The 19,791-nt window shown below is 36.3% G+C and overlaps 1 protein-coding gene across 1 annotated transcript; it reads left to right on the forward strand.

Moving 5' to 3' along the window:
- The first annotated feature begins 1,048 nt into the window (after positions 1-1,048).
- On the forward strand, positions 1,049-18,204 carry pggt1b (protein geranylgeranyltransferase type I, beta subunit). Its single transcript, XM_028458634.1, has 9 exons — positions 1,049-1,197; positions 2,760-2,882; positions 4,368-4,431; positions 5,653-5,804; positions 7,210-7,342; positions 9,303-9,348; positions 10,940-11,124; positions 12,842-12,950; positions 17,037-18,204. Exons 1-9 carry the CDS (start codon positions 1,070-1,072, stop codon positions 17,201-17,203), a joined length of 1,107 nt encoding a protein of 368 aa, XP_028314435.1. The 5' UTR covers positions 1,049-1,069; the 3' UTR covers positions 17,204-18,204.
- Positions 18,205-19,791: the final 1,587 nt, after the last annotated feature.

The raw sequence follows: 19,791 nt of genomic DNA on the forward strand, positions 1-19,791 counted from the left end.
TCCTTAAAAAACAACCATTGATCCATTTATAGACCAATATCTAATCTACCTTTAGTTTCCAAAATTGTTGAAAAAGTCATCACAGGTCAACTATGTGATCACCTACATAGGAACAATTTATAGAGAACTTTCAGTCATATTGTATTTTACATTTTATTTCGTATTAAATCCTGGTTTTAGGAGTGGTTTCTTTCTCTACTTCTCAGAACAAGTAAAGCTCAGTTAGATGATCACTGAGTGTGTTCTAACCCAGACCTTTATCTACAGAACTCACTCACACGTGCTGTCCCTTAGAGGAGAAACAGACTAAAGTAGAACATATTGATCAGCTGGTTGTTAATAAATGTCTGTGTGACATTTAGCATCAGAATATTTCATCCAGAATTTTCTTTCTGATCAGATTTGGTTGAGTTAAAATATCAATAATTAAATCGTATATCATCATTTAGAGAAAATATACAGAGATATGAGTTTTGGTCCATTTCACCAGCCCTAGTTCTAACCAGTCTAATAATGGTCTAATAAGCACTAAATAATGACCATTGAACACGTTTTACCTTCGTTGTTGTGCCAATAAATGAAAATACAAATACAAAAAAGTGACTTAATTAGAAACAAAAAAAATAAAAAATAAATAAAAAACCTTTTCAATCAAAGAAAAAACTGTTGCAATGCAATTTTCGGTTCTCAAATACATTTTGCATTTAAATACTTCTTTTTCTTTGAATTCTTTTTTAAATTTAAGTCATTTGTTTTGCATTGTGGCTGGTACGTAACACTTGTGTCTTCAATCAAAAAAAAAAAAAAAAAAATCAATCAAAAGAAATATTTTCAATCAAAGAAAAAAAAGTTTTCAAATGCAATTTTTTGGGTCTCATGTTTATTTTTTATTTTGAAGATATTTTTTAGATTTAAGTTAGGTTAATACCCCGTTTTTATCGTGAAAATATAACGTCACGCATAATATTATTATTTATTACTAAAATAATATTATATGCGTGTTGCTTTAAACTTTAATTTGAAAAGCCAACTTCCCGGAAAAGGATTTCTCACAGGTGCTGGTTCAAAGATGGCGGAGGAGGAGAGTCAGTTTGATGAATTTGAGCAAATAGACTTTTTACGGGACCGACATGTCCGCTTCTTCCAGAGAACTTTGCAGGTGTTACCGGAGAGGTACGCGTCGCTGGAAACCACCCGGTTAGTGCACGTGGAGGGGCGGAAGCACGGGGCTGCACTTCCTGTGTTTGACTGAGGAAGTTGGTTAGCATCGGAGCTAGCAGCTTCTCTCCTTTAGTTTGAATGAAGGAAGAAGCAGTGAGTTTAGCCTAATGCTAACACAAGCTCAGGCAGAGCTAAGTGATGGAACTACGGGCTGTGAAGGAGCTTAGTTTAATAAAATACATGTGAACCACTGGGTAATCATTTCTATAATCGATCAATATATTTGCTACTGATATAATGACTATTATAATTTTTTAAAGACTACGTATGGAGACTAATGCAGGACCAGAAATAAATCATACAACCACTATAGATATATAAATACATATTTATATATAAATGTTGACTGTAATCATAGGAAAATACCTCCAATGTAGCAGCAGATTAACAGAAATAAACTAAAAAGTAAGAACAAATATAGCAGAACAATATATCATACATCAGGGTAGGGCTGGGCGATGTTTTTATTTTCTAAATTGCGATATACAGTATGAATCTACATATTTTTGACTCAAAAGACTTTACAGAAAAATAATTCTGGGTTGAATTTGCTGATGTAAAATGCCACACAGGCACATTAAAAAATCAAAAACAGCCACACTATGTGCTTTTGGCTTTTTCTCTTAAACAGGACAGTATGTGTGAGTGAGTTCTGTAGTGTGGCTTGTTTAGATGGAGGTCTGAGTTAGGACGCTCTCAGAAATCTATTTAACTGAGCTTTACATGTTCTGAGAAGGAAACAAACGACGCCTAAAACGAGTGTTTTAATACAAAATAAGCTATAAAATAAAATATATTAATATAAGCGTTACTGTAATTTTCCATATCAACAAGGCATACATCAGGGGTGTCAAACATATTTTAGTTTAAGGGTCAAATACTTACCACTTTGATTTCAGGTGGATCGTAAACTTTAGGCTGAAAATGAGCAATATCAACATTATTCATAATTTTAATAAAATGGTAGGATTATAGAAAAGATAAATGATTCTAAATTATACATGATTGCCATCATGTTGTAAAAGCGTGGGAAAACTGCGCTGTGGGTAAATATTGTTGGCTGGATTTTTCCCCCGGGCCTTGAGTTTGACACATATGAAATATGTGAATTAGATGTATTTATATTAAGTATTGAATACTCTTGGGGATATAGTGGGAAATGAATATAATTAAAGACTGTAAAAGATAAGCATTGAATACACATTCCGGCAGAAAACATTCATCATGTAATTAATCATGTAATATAGGCCTGGGCAATATATCAAGATTCCAGATATATCGAGTTTTTTGCCCATGTTTGTGATACATGCACAAGTTTCAGGTTTTCTTCCCGTCTTAATGCACCGTTATGTTATTTTAGCATGTGTTGTATTTTGCATCAGCAACTTTAACACTGAATTGTCTTTCTAGTAAAACTGATTTATATTGTGTATATTATTGTTTTGAGGGAAGAATGTCAAAATAATATGAATTTTGGTTGATATCACCCAGCCTTAATGTAATATACTGTACATCTGATTGTGATGTGGTGTTTCCAGGTTAACCATCATATTCTTCGCCCTCTCTGGTCTGGACGTGATGGATGCTCTACATGTGATTGACAGGAACATCATGATTGAGTGCATCTATTCTCTGCAGGTCCTGCCCACAAGTGATCGTAAGTGTTTCCACAGCTCACATAAGGAACACGGACACATGATCAAGCAGTATGTCTGAGGTGTAGTCAATGATTCAATAACACACGTGTGTAGAAGGTCTAAGGCCTCCTGCAGATCAATAAATGAAGTTCAGATGCTCTGTTTCTTTACTGTTGTCACTCAGTGTGTTAGGATCAATATCCTGATATCTGACATGGTCAGAGTCTTTGGTCACTTTAGTGTGAAACAACTCTGAATGACCAATAAAAGTTGATTTATTATATTTTAATTATTTTCCAGTGTTTACACGTTACTGCAGCACATTGTATTTTTACACTGAATCACATGATCACTACTCACCATAACATGCAGCACAGGAACAGGATTATGGACAGAATTGAACATATTTGTCAGTTTTTCAGTCTTTCTAAACATTCATTCAATCACATTTTTTCTGGTGAAAAATAGTGTGTAATAATGTGATATTGTTCCAAAACGTGCACGTGAGGCATTTCTGTGTCATGTCGGGCCTTATTTTGAATAAAGAGAGAGAGGAAAAGAATAGATCAGATTTATTTTGTTTTTATTTCAGAACATGAGTTCTGTTTTTTGCACCATTACTGAAGATCTGAGGCCTTACTCAAGTATTATAATATTTTAAGATCTTTACTGTGTTTCATAGGATATGAAGATAACATGCTAACAAACCTAGATGATAAGAATATGTGTAAAACATGATGGTCAGTGATTTACCTGTCAGTAATCAGGTGGATTCATCACTCTTCTAATGCTGATAATGTATATTTATTTTATTCCTAAATAAATGAGTTTGGTAAATGAAGTATAAATGATAGTGAGTAAATATAACAAACACATATTTATATATATATGTGTGTGTGTTATATTCACCTTAATAAATCCTTCTCATTGTCCCTGTGAGGGTAATACAAGTGTTTATGGGGTGATTTGGGGTCTTTCATTTCCCCCTGCTGTCTCTAGCCAGAAAACCGCACGTGCAACTTTCCTGCCTCCGACCCGGTGGTAGTCTCACAGCACTGTTGTTGTCCTCGTGACAACACGTACTGCTTTACAACAGCTCAATACACACTAAAGGTAGAAATGGTCGGTCGCTGATTAGACAGAAAACTTCATCCTCCATGGATGTGTGTGTGTTTGTGTATTTGGTTTTTCTTCCTATATTTTTCAAAGGAAATCCTAAAACAATCCACGCAGAAAAATCAATAATAATTCAAAATAACCCATAAGTTTAGGACAGTGACTTATGGGTTATGTGACATAAATGAATGTACGTTCATTTATGTGACAGTGGTTAGTGTAAATGTAGATACCTACCAGCAGATGGCAGCACTGCTATGTTGTTTAGTAGACTGTAGGACAGGTTTCTATTCATTGTGAACAGTGAAACCAAAGCGTAAACACCTTTTTGTGGTGAAGCGGTTCCTTCTGTTAGTAAATTAATCCCTTTCCACCTTTTTTTGTCTCTTCCAGAATCAACCTAAGTCGTTGTGGTTTTCGTGGTTCATCCCATATTGGAATCCCTTACAGTACTAAGGTACAGCTTTAACTTCAACCTGTGTCATTACTCAACTCTATTTCTATAGCACCTTTCATACACAGCCCAACGTCCTTTACAAGAACAGACAGACAGCAGAGATCAATAAAAATACACAATGAGGAAATAAAATCAATTCAGTGGATTTGATAAAAAGTATAAAACTGTGGATTAAAAAGTGATAATACTGAGTTAAAACGTGACTTAAAAGAAAGAGATTACTAAATAAGGATTATCATGGGTTAAAAGCCAGATTAACAAGATGTGTCTTTAGTTTTCTTTTAAAAACATCAGTAGAACTGGATGATCTAATGTGGAGGGGAATTGAGGTCCAGAGAGTTAAGGGCGGGGCATAAAAACACAACGCTCTTCCCCCCAGTTCAGGTGTGGGTCACACGTGGGATATTTAAAAGTGAAGCAGTCGAGGATTTGGCTCTGACATAAAACCAGAGGAAGTTTGTGACGTATGGAGGAGCAGGGCCATTTACAGCCTTAAAAACTATTAAAATAACCTTCAAATTTATTACGTCATTTAAAATGTAGGAACAATTAGTTTAAACTGGCAAATAATGAGCATGACAAATAGTGAATGTGGTTAAATTGGAAAAAAAAATCATGAAATCTGGTGAAAAGAGGTTAAAAATGACAATAATGGGTCAACATGTGTGACATTAGGTGTGAAACTGGTGGAAAGGGTGCTGAACATGTCTGGAAAGTGGAAAAAATGTGTAGAAAAGTCATTGAAATGTGATGTAGAAGTGTCAGAAATGGGAGAAATGTAACAAAAATACATTAAAAGGAGCAAAAATATGGCAAGAAAATGTGATGAAAAATAGGTTAAAATATGGAAAGTTTGGTTTAGTTGCAGAAAAAGGGGAAAAATAAGCAATAATGAGCTGATATTGTTCAAGAAATATTCCTTGTTTCTTGAAGGTATCTGGTGACCCCAAGGTTGAGAACCCCTGATTTAAACAACTGGTGATAAAAGCATGAATTAAATTTTCTACATATTTTTGAGTTAACTTTGTTCATATTTCTGAGGTGAAAATTAAAACTTTAAATTTTTCATTTGTTAAACAATCATTGAACCAAGTGTCTCCTCAGACGCTCTGACACGCTTTTATTTGAAAGCTTTGATTAAATAAATCAAACAGGAACTTCAGGTCCACTGTTGGTTTAGCAGAGTTTCCTTCACCTGGATGATACAGATGTTTTCCTCAGGGTCCAGGTGTGTTCCATCCCTACGACAGTGGCCACGTAGCCATGACCTACACTGGGCTCTGTTCTCTGCTCATACTGGGAGACGATCTGACCAGAGTCAATAAGAAGGCCTGTTTAGCTGGACTTAGAGCTCTGCAGCTGGAGGATGGCAGGTCAACACACACACACACACACACACACAGACACACACACACACACACACACTTTTTCAATAGTTGAAAATGCAAAGCTTATTGCTAACTGTTCCTTCTCAGCTCCAGTTGTGTGTATATCAGGGTTGCGGTCAATTTTAATTGGGATTACGTGATTCATAATTACAGTTCTGATGTAATTGAAATTGGAACGGAAATTCTTTAAAAACAGTTATTTATTATATATTTATAGGGAAAGATTTAAGGTTCCATGTCATGCTATTTTTCACCATCATCTCCATTTGTTCTAAGAACCACAGAAACATAATATTTGAGGTTTATTTTCACAAACTCGCCTGTTTTCCAGAGTTTTATCCTCTGAAAAGTCACTTTCTGATCAACTCTACACAAACAGGCTGATTTACATCCTACTTATGCATATTCATAAGTGGGCGTGTCTATAGACGGGACACTGACTTCCTCCTCGCCGCATGGTGACGTTTGGCCAGAGGACGGCCCACCCTCCTCCCACCCACTCCGTAGCTGAGCTCATGCTGCTTTATAAACACAGACAGAGTGTGGGGGCGGGGCGTTCACAGGTACATACATAGACTGTAGTAAATACATACATAGCACTGTGTGAAGGACGCTGACATGGTCACCTTTGTGGGCGTGTCTGATTACATGTCAATCACAGCAGAGAGCTTCCTGGAGGCGTGGCTTCTCCAGCTCAGTGCTGCATCAAATTTGTCATCAAAGTGGGAATGTGTCATCAAATAGTAGTGATGTGTTTGTGTTCACCCTGTAGTAAGAAAGGAGTAAGTCACCCTCTAACTAATGATTGATGGAATCAATGAAAAAAACACTTTGATCATGTTTATGAAGCCATAATAACACTTTATCATGTTTAAAGTACAGAACAGTTTATTTAGCTTAATATGGACCCTTTAAAATATGTTTCATATCAACTTTTCACACTTATTGTCACTTCTCTTCAGGATCAATTTATCATTTAAATAAATAAATAGATGAGAAAGCTGATTTAAGACATGGGTCAAACTGACCCGTTAGCATTAGAGATGCTAACAGAACGCTAACACAAGAGGAAGGTTACATTTCATAAGGATTATTTAATAAAGCCTTTGTAATTATAATTGAAAAATGTAATTGACCCCAACACTGACTCACACTTAACATTTCCACATTTCAGTATTTGATTAACTAGATCTTATTGTTGTCAAGTACTTTCAGCTCCAATTGTGTGTATTTGTGTGTATAATCTTAGTGTATCTGTGTGTATAATCTTAGTGTATCTGTGTGTATAATCTTAGTGTATCTGTGTGTATAATCTTAGTGTATCTGTGTGTATAATCTTAGTGTATCTGTGTGTATAATCTTAGTGTATCTGTGTGTTCTTGTCTCTTAGTTTCTATGCAGTGCCTGAAGGAAGTGAGAATGACATCCGTTTTATATACTGTGCTGCCAGTATCTGCTACATGTTGGATGACTGGTCGGGTATGGACATCCAGAAGGCTATAGAATATATCAGAGGAAGTTTGGTGAGTTATTGGTAAATACTTAAATTCACCTCAGAATAAAACAATATTTATTTATTTATTTATTTTGAACACTGGCTTGTTGAACTTTCAAACCCCCCTTTACCTCAAATAATCCCGACAAATAACATTTTCAGATTTATTAAACTAACAAAGTCCCACGGTCAAGAAATTCTTGGAAAAGTTATGGAATCTCAAACACCGATTTTTCAGTTTTGAAAAGTGATGTAAAATCTTAACTGTTTTGGAAATATAACTATTTTATTTTAATGTTTAAAAAATATGTTAAAGCCCAAAGATGTTAAGCGTTATCTCAAAGTGAAAGTACTGCATACTTCAGCTGACGTACACTAGAAACCAGGAGATGCATACGCAAAAAAAAAAAAAAATGGAAATTTGATCAAATATTTTGGAAAAGTTTTGAAAAATCATTGTGAAAAAAGTGTTGGAACCCTGAACAGAGAACAAGTAACATAATATTTTATAATAATCAAAAATTCAATTCAACTATTCACCTGCATAAAAAAGTAATTTAAAAATACAATCTGTGACAAAAATGCAGGAAAACAAAAAAGGAAATTCAGTGCACGTATGAAATGAACAGGGAACAAGTAACATATTTAATAAATAAATCTAAATTAAAAAACTAATTTCCTGGTTAAAAAACGTATGTAAAAGTGAAGTAATCAAAAATACAGGAAATAACAGAACAAAAGGCTTCAGAAAACAAATAGGAAATTAATTTTATGAGTCAGCTATTGGAAGTTTGTTTATTGTTTCTCACTATTTGAAGTAAATCATTATTTTTTACACTTTCGTTCTGCGTTACATTTAGTTCCTGCTCCATATTTAATACAGTCTAATCATTTAATGCTCTTGATTTCTGTTGCAGTTTTAGGTTCTCATTATTACTTTATCTGTGTTTAGTGGTAATGATCTTGTCTGTAAATAAAAGTTTTTAAGAAGAAAATGTCCTGTTTGTCGTGCCCCACCTGTCATGTCTCCATTCCCCACTAGGGGGGGGGGCGTGACACACACACACACACACTCTTTGGTGTGAACGTCTCTTTAGATCACAAAGGTTGAACTGGTTTGTAACTTCATCCATGTTCTCACACACCCTCTCTTCTCAGGCCTCTATTCTGCTTTTTGTTGAAGGAAATTTGAGTGAAACTCATGAAGAAGAACCACTCCCTATATTTACACAAGCATCAAATAAAAGCTAAAGCAGCGTCAGCGCTAAATATTTGTTTTTATTAAAGACTGATGTTGATTTCATCTTAATAGTAATAAAGTCACAGATAGACAGAAACACATCAGTAAACAGGAAATCATAAGAAACAAACAAACAAAAAAGATTCTCAACAAAATTTTGCAATTCAGTTTAGAAGGAGAGGGAAGAAGTTCATACTTATTTCATCCATAAATACTAGCTCCTCATTATAATAATTAACAACATAAACTCTTCATTTCCCCTCATAACGATTTGAAAAAAAAATGCAAAATACAATTTTATAAATAGCAAACATAAATCTAAAAGAAATAGAAATGGACTACTAAGGATTATCCTCACTATATCTTTTAAAATCATATCTTTATATATTTTTTATAATTGCTACATACATCCAGATTGTTCCATATCTTCACTCCCCAAACAGAAATACTACAACTTCTTTTGGTCGTACTAAACTAAATAATAACGTCCCTCTTTTTGTATAAACATGTTTGCTAGTAAAAAAACATTATTTTTACTATTTGATAATTAATGAGTTCTTCCAGTTTTAATATGTCTGACTGTAAGAATAATGATCATAATAATAATAACACAATGACAACGATCATCATATGTTCTTTCCAACAGCTTCATATGAACAGTAAAAGTGAAATCCACCTTTATATTCATACTTCACACAGTGTTTTTCATTTGAATCTGATGTAATCCTCTGCTTCTTTGTCGTCCCAGTCGTATGATAATGGTTTTGGTCAGGGAGCTGGGAGAGAGTCACATGGTGAGTACACTCTAATAGTTAACACTCAGTGATGTATTTTTACATCCACAGTTCATTTCAGATGAGAACACGCATCACGCAGGTGTATTAGCCAATGAAATCCCTCCCCAGGGATGCCAAACTCATTTTAGTTCAGGTGTTTTTACTTAAACTTAAATAATTAATAAAATATGTACAACACTGATAATATCAAAGCAATAAGTGACAGATTTCATTCCCTGCAGGATCTTTACTTTTATTACATTTTCTGACCCATTTTTATGTCATTTGGGAAAATTTAGTTCTTTAAACAATTTGAGCTTAAAAAAGACTTCCATCATGTGATATAAGGATGGGAAAAATGTGGCGTTTCATTGAAATTGTGTATTAATCTGGAGATTTCTGCTCCTGAATTAGTTGGTAATTTGCACAAGGATTCATGGTCTCTGACTTTTTCTGCTTTCTGCCGAGGGCCCAATTGGATGGTCAGAACGGCCGGATTCGGCTCCCAGGCCTCGAGTTTGACACGTGTCATAGTTGGAGCACCATTATACTTTTTGAATGCTTTAGAAATAAACCTGATTCATGTCCACATCATTCCAATGCAAAGAATAAATGAAGAAGTTCATCCCCAGTGTATTACTGACACCACTATAAAAAATCATTGTCAGTAAATGTGCAGGGATTTGCACACACACATTATTTCAATGTTTAGTGAGAAACAGGAACAATGTAACATGATCTTTTACTGCTGCCATCACTGGTTTCAGTTCTTCTCATTTCCCACAGCTGTTTTTTCAGTCTTTAAATGTGATCTACCCTCCTGTGAATATACTGAGAATCCCCAAATATTTAGTTTAGTTACACCGTGTACAAGTGGTTTATTCTACTTTATTGCAGTGATAGATGTGAGTTTCAAAAACTAAAGCTTCTGTCAGTGGATGACTTTAAAGATCTCAACGTTTTCAAATGTTTTTAACTGACAGAGAAAGTAACATTAATTTCATAATAAATAAAATAAACAAAATTAAACTAAAACAAAATTAGAAGTGCAATAGTGAAAATACTGGAAATAAAGAAAACATCGGGTTTAAGAAAACAGAAAAATACATACATTTTTAAGTTTATTGTTCCGCTCCATGTGAAGTACATGCAGATGTGAATCATCATTTTTTACACTTAAGTTCTACGTTACATTTATTCCCAGTCCATATCTAATGATTTAACAATCTTCATTTCTGCTACAGTTTTTATATTTTTTGTGTTTATTGTTAATGAAGAAAAATATTTAAGAAGATTGGCATGAAATTGAAAATTTCTTCCCCACCTGTCATGTCTCCATTCCCCACTTAGGGGTGCGCCCCACACTTTGAGAAGCACTGGATTAAAAGAAAGTCCGCTCAGAACTGCATTTAAGATATTTATAAGGGTTAATTCCTGCCCCTGACAGCATTATTACTGTAAACTTCTCAAGTGTTTCTGATGTGATAGTGTTTCATTAGTGAAATTATTAAAAACAATCTGAAAAATGTAGATATTTTATTCTGCAGACTATGATTTCTAATATTCTGCCATGAATGGATTTGTTTAAACAACGTGTGCGTGTGTGTAGGTGGTTGGACGTACTGTGCCATAGCCTCTCTGTCTCTAATGGGTCGACTGGAGGAGGCGCTGAGTCAGCGAGAGCTGGACAGGATTCGGCGCTGGTGCATCATGAGGCAGCAGACTGGGTTCCACGGGCGTCCCAACAAACCTGTGGACACGTGCTACTCATTCTGGGTTGGAGCTACACTAGAGGTGCGCACCACTGTAACACACAACCATACACAGATAACACTGAAGCTAACAATTTATTATGCTGCAAGCTAGGGCTACACGATTATGACAAAAAACCTAATTGGGAATTTTCTGACACATATTGCGATTCGATTTACGATGTTTCACTTCCCTGGTATTGATGGTCTCGTCCTCAACAACAGAACAACTTTATCCACAGATCTTCTGTAGCTCTGATGAGATGTTTAAACACTCTGAGCAGGTGAAGCTGATTAATGCTGAGTCATGTTTTCATGGAGTGATGCAGCGCAACATGAGAAACAGAGTTTTACAGACATGTTAAAGTTAAAACGAGCACTGGTGGCTCTGATTTAGGAGTCAGTGATGATTAGTGTAGTTTTTTGGCAGTTTAAACGGTGTTTGGGTGGTGTTTGAAGGACGGGAGTGGGAAGGACATTTCCACATAAAAAAATGTCCTTTTCCTCACGGTGATGACGTTTCAACCCGATTCTGTCCATTTCTGCGTTCAACCATAGATTCGGTTTTCATTGGTTGATTATGTGATTTCGTTAACGTGGAATTTATAGGACCCTAGTGTAGTTGTTGTTAGCGCACTCAACTGAGGGGTAACTGAGACTCACTGCAGCGCAGACAAGCATGTGTCCTGTAACCATCTCTGATTGGCCAGCAGCCCAGGAAGGTGGTTCTCAGCAATTCTGATTGGTGAACATATATATAGTTCCCTATAAAATCTGTTTTGTTTTTTTTTTTTTTTCCCGAAATGTCGTGTTTTTCACATCAATACTAACAAATAAAAAAACTCATAATTAAACAAATGTATGTAAAAAATAAAGTAAAATACCATTAAAAGGTAGATATAAGTTGTAGTGACATGGATTATTCTGACTGCTCCTTTTTAATTATTTAAATGTCATATAAAGATGTGAGATCAGCATTAATATCACCTGATTTCCTCTCTCTGGGATCAATGATTTACTGAATCTGATCAGGTTTATTGATTAAGTTTTGATCAACTTAGTTTAAATTAACCTAATTTAAATGATCCTATCTTCTGTAGATCTGATGAGATGTTAGACACAACAGATCGAACACTGAGCAGGTGAAGATGATTAAAGCTGATCACGTTCTCACGGAGCACCGTTGTGCTACACGAAAAACAGCCGGAGAATTAAGGGCACAGCAAAGTTAAACGGGCACAGGAGTCTCTGTGTTTAGGAGTCAGTGATGATTTGCCTTGTTTATAGACGGTGTTTGTGGTGGTTTAGGCAGAGTTAATTGTTGCCAGGACAGTAGGGGGGAGGGCGGTGCACATAATCCCCGGAAACATTTCCCCATTAAAAAAAAAAACCTTCTTTGCCCCACGGTGATGGCGTTTCATTGTTTTCATTGGTCGATTCCGTTAACGTGGATTTCCGAAAAGCTGCTGAACAATCTTTTCAGAGACCATCTGATGATCCAGATCAGTGAACAGAGCAGCTGTGTCGTCCCAACACTGACTCACAAACACACAAACATGCAATGAAAGCATGAGTTTTTAGGTCAGATCTTTGCCACGGGGACCACTGTGCAGCACTGGGGAAAATAACGTTTGTTCATGGCAGAAGTGCAGAGATGCTAGGCCGACCACGATAACACCACCTGCACAAACCTACATTATAAATCTGTGCTTTTTTATCTTATTTCTCACATTACACTATTTTGGTTATATCTCTTTCAGCTTTTAGACGTCTTCAAATACACAAACTTTGACAAGAACAGAAACTTCATCCTCTCCACACAGGATCGCTTAGTGGGAGGCTTTGCCAAATGGCCCGACAGCCATCCAGGTAGGATCATCACTCCCACAGACACGCCCACTATTAGCAGGTTTTAGAAAGTCCTCCAGAGGGGTATTCCATAAAGGAGGGTTAACAAACTCTGAGTTTATCCATAAACTCTGGATCAACATACCCAGCGATGGGAAACTCTGGGTATCTGATACATTGCAGCTGGTATGAAGTGGACCAATCAACCCTGAGTATGTAAACCTTGGGTTACTGACGTGCACGTGTGCGATAAAAAGCCATCATCAGTGGATCGACGATTATACGAACTACCACGGTAACCACCCAGAAGAGAGTGATTTATTCTCCCTGTTTGTGAAATAAGCCGATGTTTATAGAGGAATATGATCCTGTTCTAAAGGTGTGTTCAGTCTTCAGTGACTATAGTGGCTTAAATCACCCGTAATTAGTCACACTTTATGATCACTTCATCACTTTATTGCTTCAGTGACGTGACGAGCGGTGAATAATATGAATAAAATGTGTCCGAGGAGACGTGTCAGCAGCATAGGATGTCTGTATAGAGAGTCCTCCTGTTACACTGGATATAAACACAGTGACTGATGCTTCATATCTAATCAGTTATATTGATTTTTAATGTAATATTGTCACCAGTCATCTCTACGTCCAAAAAATGTCATAAAAAAAACTGAAGAGGGATGCAAACCCGCGACCCATTCCTTTGAAAAGCGGTGTCATAATGCACTGCACCATTAGTAATGATGTGAACACGTCTGTGGTGTGTGATGTCACTAATGTGTTTCAGAAAAAAGTGTTAAGGTTCATTAAAGTGTTCAGGTGGGCGGAGCCAGGTAGAAACCCAGGGTTTCTTTGATAAAACCAGGTTTAGTTCACGGACAATGTTGCCATGGTAACATACTCAGAGAAGAACACACCTTACGTTTAGGAATGAGATACTCAGTTTCCCTCATTTGAGCCTGAACATACTCAGAGTTTGAACATAACCTGTTTTATGGAATAAACCTCTGGTCTGGGTCTGGATACTTCTGGGTCACACACATCCTAATGCAGGGATGGGCAATATTTATCACAATGGGAGCGACAGAAATGTGATCATCTAAAGTAGGGCCACATTATCAGCTTTCATTTCAGCATTTGGAATAATGACCAATCTGAGTGTTAATACAGGAAACGACAGCATTTTGTCGTTGTTTGTTGTCTTTTTGTGAGTTTTTAGTCATTTGGGGTCATATTGTGTATTTTTGTCAGTTAGGGATTTTTCCATGTTGTCATTTTTGTGTTTTTCAAGTGATTGTGTTTTTATCGTTATGTGTGTTCTTAATTTGAAGTCATTTTAGTGTTTTGTGTCTTTGTGGTCATTTTTTGCATGTTATTGTATTGTGTGTTCTTGTAGTCATTCTGTATGTTTGAGTGGTTTTGTATTTTTGTCATTTTATGTTGTCGAGTCATTTTGCACATATTTTGTTGTTGATATTTTGTGCATTTATTAGCTACATGTTCCTTTTAACTTCTCGGAATTACAGTTTTTTTTGGTGGATTTGTTTTCAGGGTTGCACTCAGTGATGGGAATAATAAACATTTTTTGTTATTTAAAGCTAATTTATTGTTTTCATTGATTCAGTCATAAACCAACATACATTTAAAGTGGAAAACGTTTTGAACATGTCTGATAAACTGTGACGTATTGATTACGTTCACACTGCTTTGATGAGGTTAAGTTTTTATTATCGTCTAAAGAACCTTCATGGCACAGTTTTTGTCACTTGACCACATTCCCTCAGGTATAGAGGTCAGGGTGGAGCTGTGGTCAGACTTTTAAAGCCTTCTGAACCTTGAATTTCATTGTTTTTTGTGTGCACATCCTTGCATGCATGTGTGTGTGTGTTGTTGTGTAATGTGTAATTGATGAGGTGATCGTCTGTCGTTAGCTTTATGGAAAGAGAAAATGTGTAATTGATGAGGTGATCGTCTGTCGTTAGCTTTAAGGACACGGAAAAGGAGCTCCTCACCTTACAGCAACAAGGCAGAGATGAGAAACAACAAAGAGATGTAAAGACAGAGTCCTGTGGGAAAAAAAGAACAAAGAAAGTTTGATTCAGGAATATTATTAAGGAACAAAAGGAAGCGAAGGGAAAGCTTTACACTGAGCCACCATTTTATTATAAAGTGTCAAATTACAACTTTTTGCCTTTGTACAGAACATTTTAAATCAGTCACACCAACCAGCAGAAAGAGTTTGGTGAAGATTGTTCAAATGTTGTAATAAATTATTTTATTAAAGAAAAACAAAGAGAATTCCTGCAAGATTCTGGATTTTTGCAAATATTAGTTTGTGTGTCACACACTTTGTTTTTTTGTTTTTTTTCAGTTTCACAGACATAATCCAGCCTTAGATATAGATATAGATGACATCATAACGCATGAACATAACAAGTATAGAAGAGGAACAATGTGACCATGAATACAAACTTTTATCCTGAATCAGGGGAGGGGTCCATTACATTTTTCTGTTACAATTACATCTTCAATTATCCATGTTCAATTACATCTCAATTATCATTACAGTGACTGGCTTTTTTCCAGTTTCAATTAAAATTGCAATTACAATTTTTTCCCCTGAAGTCAATTACAATTATGCTCTAAATTACTCAAGTTCAATAACATTAAATTACTGAGGCTTTATTAAATAACACTTTAACAATTAAATGTAACCTTCCTCTTGTGTTAGCTTTCTGTTAGCATCTCTAATGTCTTAAATCAGCGGTAAAATACACTAATAAATAATATCTATCATCTAATTATTTTCTCATCTCTTGGATACCTTGTTAAGGTTTCTAATCAATGACAATATTGGTATAAATATTTATGGTGTGGATATTATTATTAATATTACAGCCTTGTCCATGTCATTAATTGATAGCAGAATTTATTTTAATGCATTATTGTTTTTGGCACATGGACACTTTAAAGAATAAAATACACTCGTATAACTTGTTTATTTTAGAAGATAATAAATCCAGGCTTTCACTGAAATTTCCCTAAAACTTTATTAATGTTCTCTGGTTGGTGGGGGGTCATTACAGCTAAACATATTTACCTTCATTTTGAAGGTAGAGGCTTTGATCTATTAGGCATTAATATATCATGATTACAGTATATGAAAATATGTGTTTACACAATGGGAGTCAATGGGGCAGATTTGGTCACGAGGTTGATAAGTGTCAGTATGATGCATAATATATCTCTTTTTTTTTATACACTTCCAACAGGACTTTGGAATTAACAAATAAACATGAAAATGCAATAGTGGCAAAGTTTCATAAAACTAGCCTTAAAAATGATCAGAATATTGAGAGAAAACAAACACCAAAAATATCACTTTTGGTCACAAAGATGCTCTTAGGGTTTAGGAACAAACGTTCTCTCTAGTGCTGTTGAGCGTAGGGTCCCCCGACGTTTTCATTTTGCATCCCCTACGGAGTGATGGCGCCCCCTGCACTCCGTTTTCATCAACGGAGGAGGTATTTTTTTGTTGTTACTTTACTTCGTTTTTAAAAATCGCTACCGGTGTGATAATTGTTGCAAGACTTGGACACTAAGGGACTTTCAGACGTCCATGGTTTTTTTTACCTCTCTTTTAATCTGAATAACCCAGAAACAAATACATCATCCACACTGTTTATTTACTACAGGCAATTTGTTCCCGAGGACCCCTAGCGCCACTTAGCTGCCCTCGATGCTGCCTGTGTGATTCTCTGTCCAATATAAACAGCGCGTAGCATCACATGAAGCTGGTTGTCATGTTTATAACCTGCTATAGGTCATTCTACATGTGTGGGCCACAGATGTGAAAACTGTCTGATTGAAACGTGTTTGGTCTTAAAGAGACATCGGCTTTGTTCCGATTACATCCTCCACGCATGTGTGCGCGCGGGTCATTTTCGCACGTGTGTTCCAATAGTAATGCAGATCCAGACAGAACACTACAAACTTAAGCACTAGAAAACATTGTCGTGTATATGTGGCCTCAGCGAATGTGTGGGGGCAGCCATGTTGCTCGTCTGTTGACGTGTCTCTCACAGCTCTGTGTGTGTCCCTCCCTGTCAGACCCTCTCCATGCCTACTTGGGGCTGTGTGGCCTGTCCCTGATTGGGGAGCCGTCCCTGAGGAAGGTCCACCCAGCTCTTAACATCACCCACAGAGCCTTCGAGCACCTCCAGCAGCTGCAGCAGACGTGGAGACGCAGCCACGGCAGCTGCAGCAGACGCATGTGAACAGGTTCAGTAACACGGGAGGGTCCCCAAAGCTCTGCTGTGTGTGTGTGTATCCCTCACACACACACACACCTCAAGCTATGTTTCTGTTGAGCAATACACACAACGCACTTTCATGCTGCCTTCTTACTTCTACACAAAAAAAATCATGTGCCACAAATGTCAAGTTTGAGCCAATGGAAGCTTGAAAACACTCCCTGATGCCTCCTTTTCTGTGCTTTGCTTTTCTTTTTCTTTTTGCTGTGGAATGGCCTTTTGTACCGTTATGTTTATTAGCCTTATCGCTATAGTTAGCAACAACGTTTGAGACACGGGTCAACACTTGTGACTCACACCTTCAGCCTCCATTTTACATCTTTAATCACAGTCAGTACTTTAATGCCCTCAAAGAAAGTATCTGTCCTGTGTAAACAATGCATTTTAATAACCAACTTCAGGTCAAATAACTTATGCTAACAATGCTAACTGTGCTTCACGTCGACACAGACTAAAGAGAAGTTCTTGGATATTTTCCTGGTGTTCTTACTATGGGTGCAACAGTACAGGTAACCCATGGTACGGTCCGTACCTAGGTTAGTGGCCCACGGTACGGTCCGTACCTAGGTTAGTGGCCCACGGTAAGGTCCGTACCTAGGTTAGTGGGCCCACGGTAAGGTCCGTACCTAGGTTAGTGGCCCATGGTTTGTGTTGGCTGGGCGATATGGACCAAAACTCATATCTCAATATTTCTTCTCAAATGATGATATATTATATAAATCTGGAATATTTTTTAACTCAAGTCTGATCAAAAAAACTATTGAGTTAAATTTGCTGATGATACCACACATTTATTAACAAACAGCTGATCAATATGTACCATCGTTAGCCTTTTCCTCTCCTCTCTGGGACAGCACGTGTGGAGTGAGTTCTGTAGATGAAGGTCTGGGTTAGAAGAACACACTGTGATCATCTAACTGAGCTTTACATGTTTGTTCAGAAAAGTAATGAAAGCAGTGATTTCTAAAACGAGTATTTTAATACAAAATAAGTTATGAAAATATATATTTAAAAAATATGGAAAAATTGTAAAGGACATGGTTTGATTGTCTATGAATAATATTAAATACTTGTATGATGTGATTTTATAATTAAAAACAAGTTAAAAAATATAGATAAATCTCATTAAAGGCGATATTATCATTTTCTAAATCGTCAAAATAAAAAACTTAATAAATCTTGATTCACGATATATTTCCCAGCCCGAGTTGAATAAACTCATTGGGAGGGCTTTACCTGACTTGTCATACACACACACACACACACACAACACACACACACACACACACACACACACACACACACCACACACACACACACACACACACTAATCCTTACGTTTGCATCCTCAGGTCTCACTGACTCGTTTATATTCCTTTTTGCCGTTACGTTTTCCATTGAATCCAAACGTCTGTGTTTATGACGATTAATTTGGTGCTGCTTTGTGAGAACACGTCTGTTTGCTTTATTTTGAAGAGATCAAACCGCTGTGAGGCACTTTGCTCCACTCAGCTTTTTTTGTTTTTTTTTTTTGTGCACTTTCAGCCAAACGTCACATTCTCACTCCATGTTTCCTCCAGCACAGCGTTATTATCATCATTACTGGGATTTAAACAGTGTTTCAGGAGTCTTTTGCAGTTTAAAATCTATAATATATATTGATAATAATAAGAGTGTAGGATTCTTTAAATCAGTAAGATGAGAATTTCTTTGATCTGTGAGAAACTGATGATAAACACAAAGGACCAGTCAGACAGAACAACATGAGGTCTAACCCTCTTTCTCTGACTCCTCCCACTGTCCGTGTGCCACACAGTGTGTTGTTTTTACCAGTCAGGAGCAGCTGAGGAGAATAAATAAATAAATCAATGTGATTCATTCATTATTAACAGTTAAATGTGGAGCCAAACCTGAGCCTCGTGTCTAGTGTTGGTCACTGAATGATGGATGGTTCATGTTTACTGTAGCCATGGGTCATGCTGCTCATATCAGCTCATGTTTTAAATGCTTGGACTGATTTTATTTCAATGTTGCATTGATTGAATATTTGTAAAAACATCTTAAATGATCCTCCAGTTTTTTAAATAATGTGTATATTTATGTCTAACAAACACATTATTATGATCTATATAAATTTAATTACCTTTTAAAAATAGGACTACTTTACAGTTCTAGAGCCTGTGTTCCTCCATCTTTAAATCATGTGATTGATGATGTCACACGGCCCCACTGCCTGTAAACATTCTATTGTTTTCTATTGGAGTGAAACATTCAGCCTGATTTATAGATCATTTAGTAGATTTATAGATCTTTTAGTAGATTTTTAGATCAATTAGTGGATTTTTCAGTCACAATAACAACTTGTGCTGCTTTTAGTTTCTCTAAAAAACCAGGAAAAGTTAAAGATGTGGATGTAAACCTCTTATTTACAGATAGATGATAAAAACAGTTGTGACTGACCACAGAGGGCGACAGTTCCAACTCTGAGGTTTGGTAGTAGACGATGAAGCAGAGAAGAAGAGCTCTCCTAAACATAACCAACTGGTGAAACC

This window comes from Gouania willdenowi, chromosome 9 (assembly GCF_900634775.1).
Source record: "Gouania willdenowi chromosome 9, fGouWil2.1, whole genome shotgun sequence".
Taxonomy (NCBI): domain Eukaryota; kingdom Metazoa; phylum Chordata; class Actinopteri; order Blenniiformes; family Gobiesocidae; genus Gouania; species Gouania willdenowi.

What these genes read in the sequence shown, in the direction of transcription:
- pggt1b (XM_028458634.1), top strand. Translation starts at nt 1,070, where the DNA reads ATGGCGGAGGAGGAGAGTCAGTTTGATGAATTTGAGCAAATAGACTTT. An exon ending in GCGTCGCTGGAAACCACCCG is followed by an intron (nt 1,198 to 2,759) that starts GTTAGTGCACGT and finishes TGGTGTTTCCAG; the next exon opens with GTTAACCATCATATTCTTCG. An exon ending in GAATCCCTTACAGTACTAAG is followed by an intron (nt 4,432 to 5,652) that starts GTACAGCTTTAA and finishes TGTTTTCCTCAG; the next exon opens with GGTCCAGGTGTGTTCCATCC.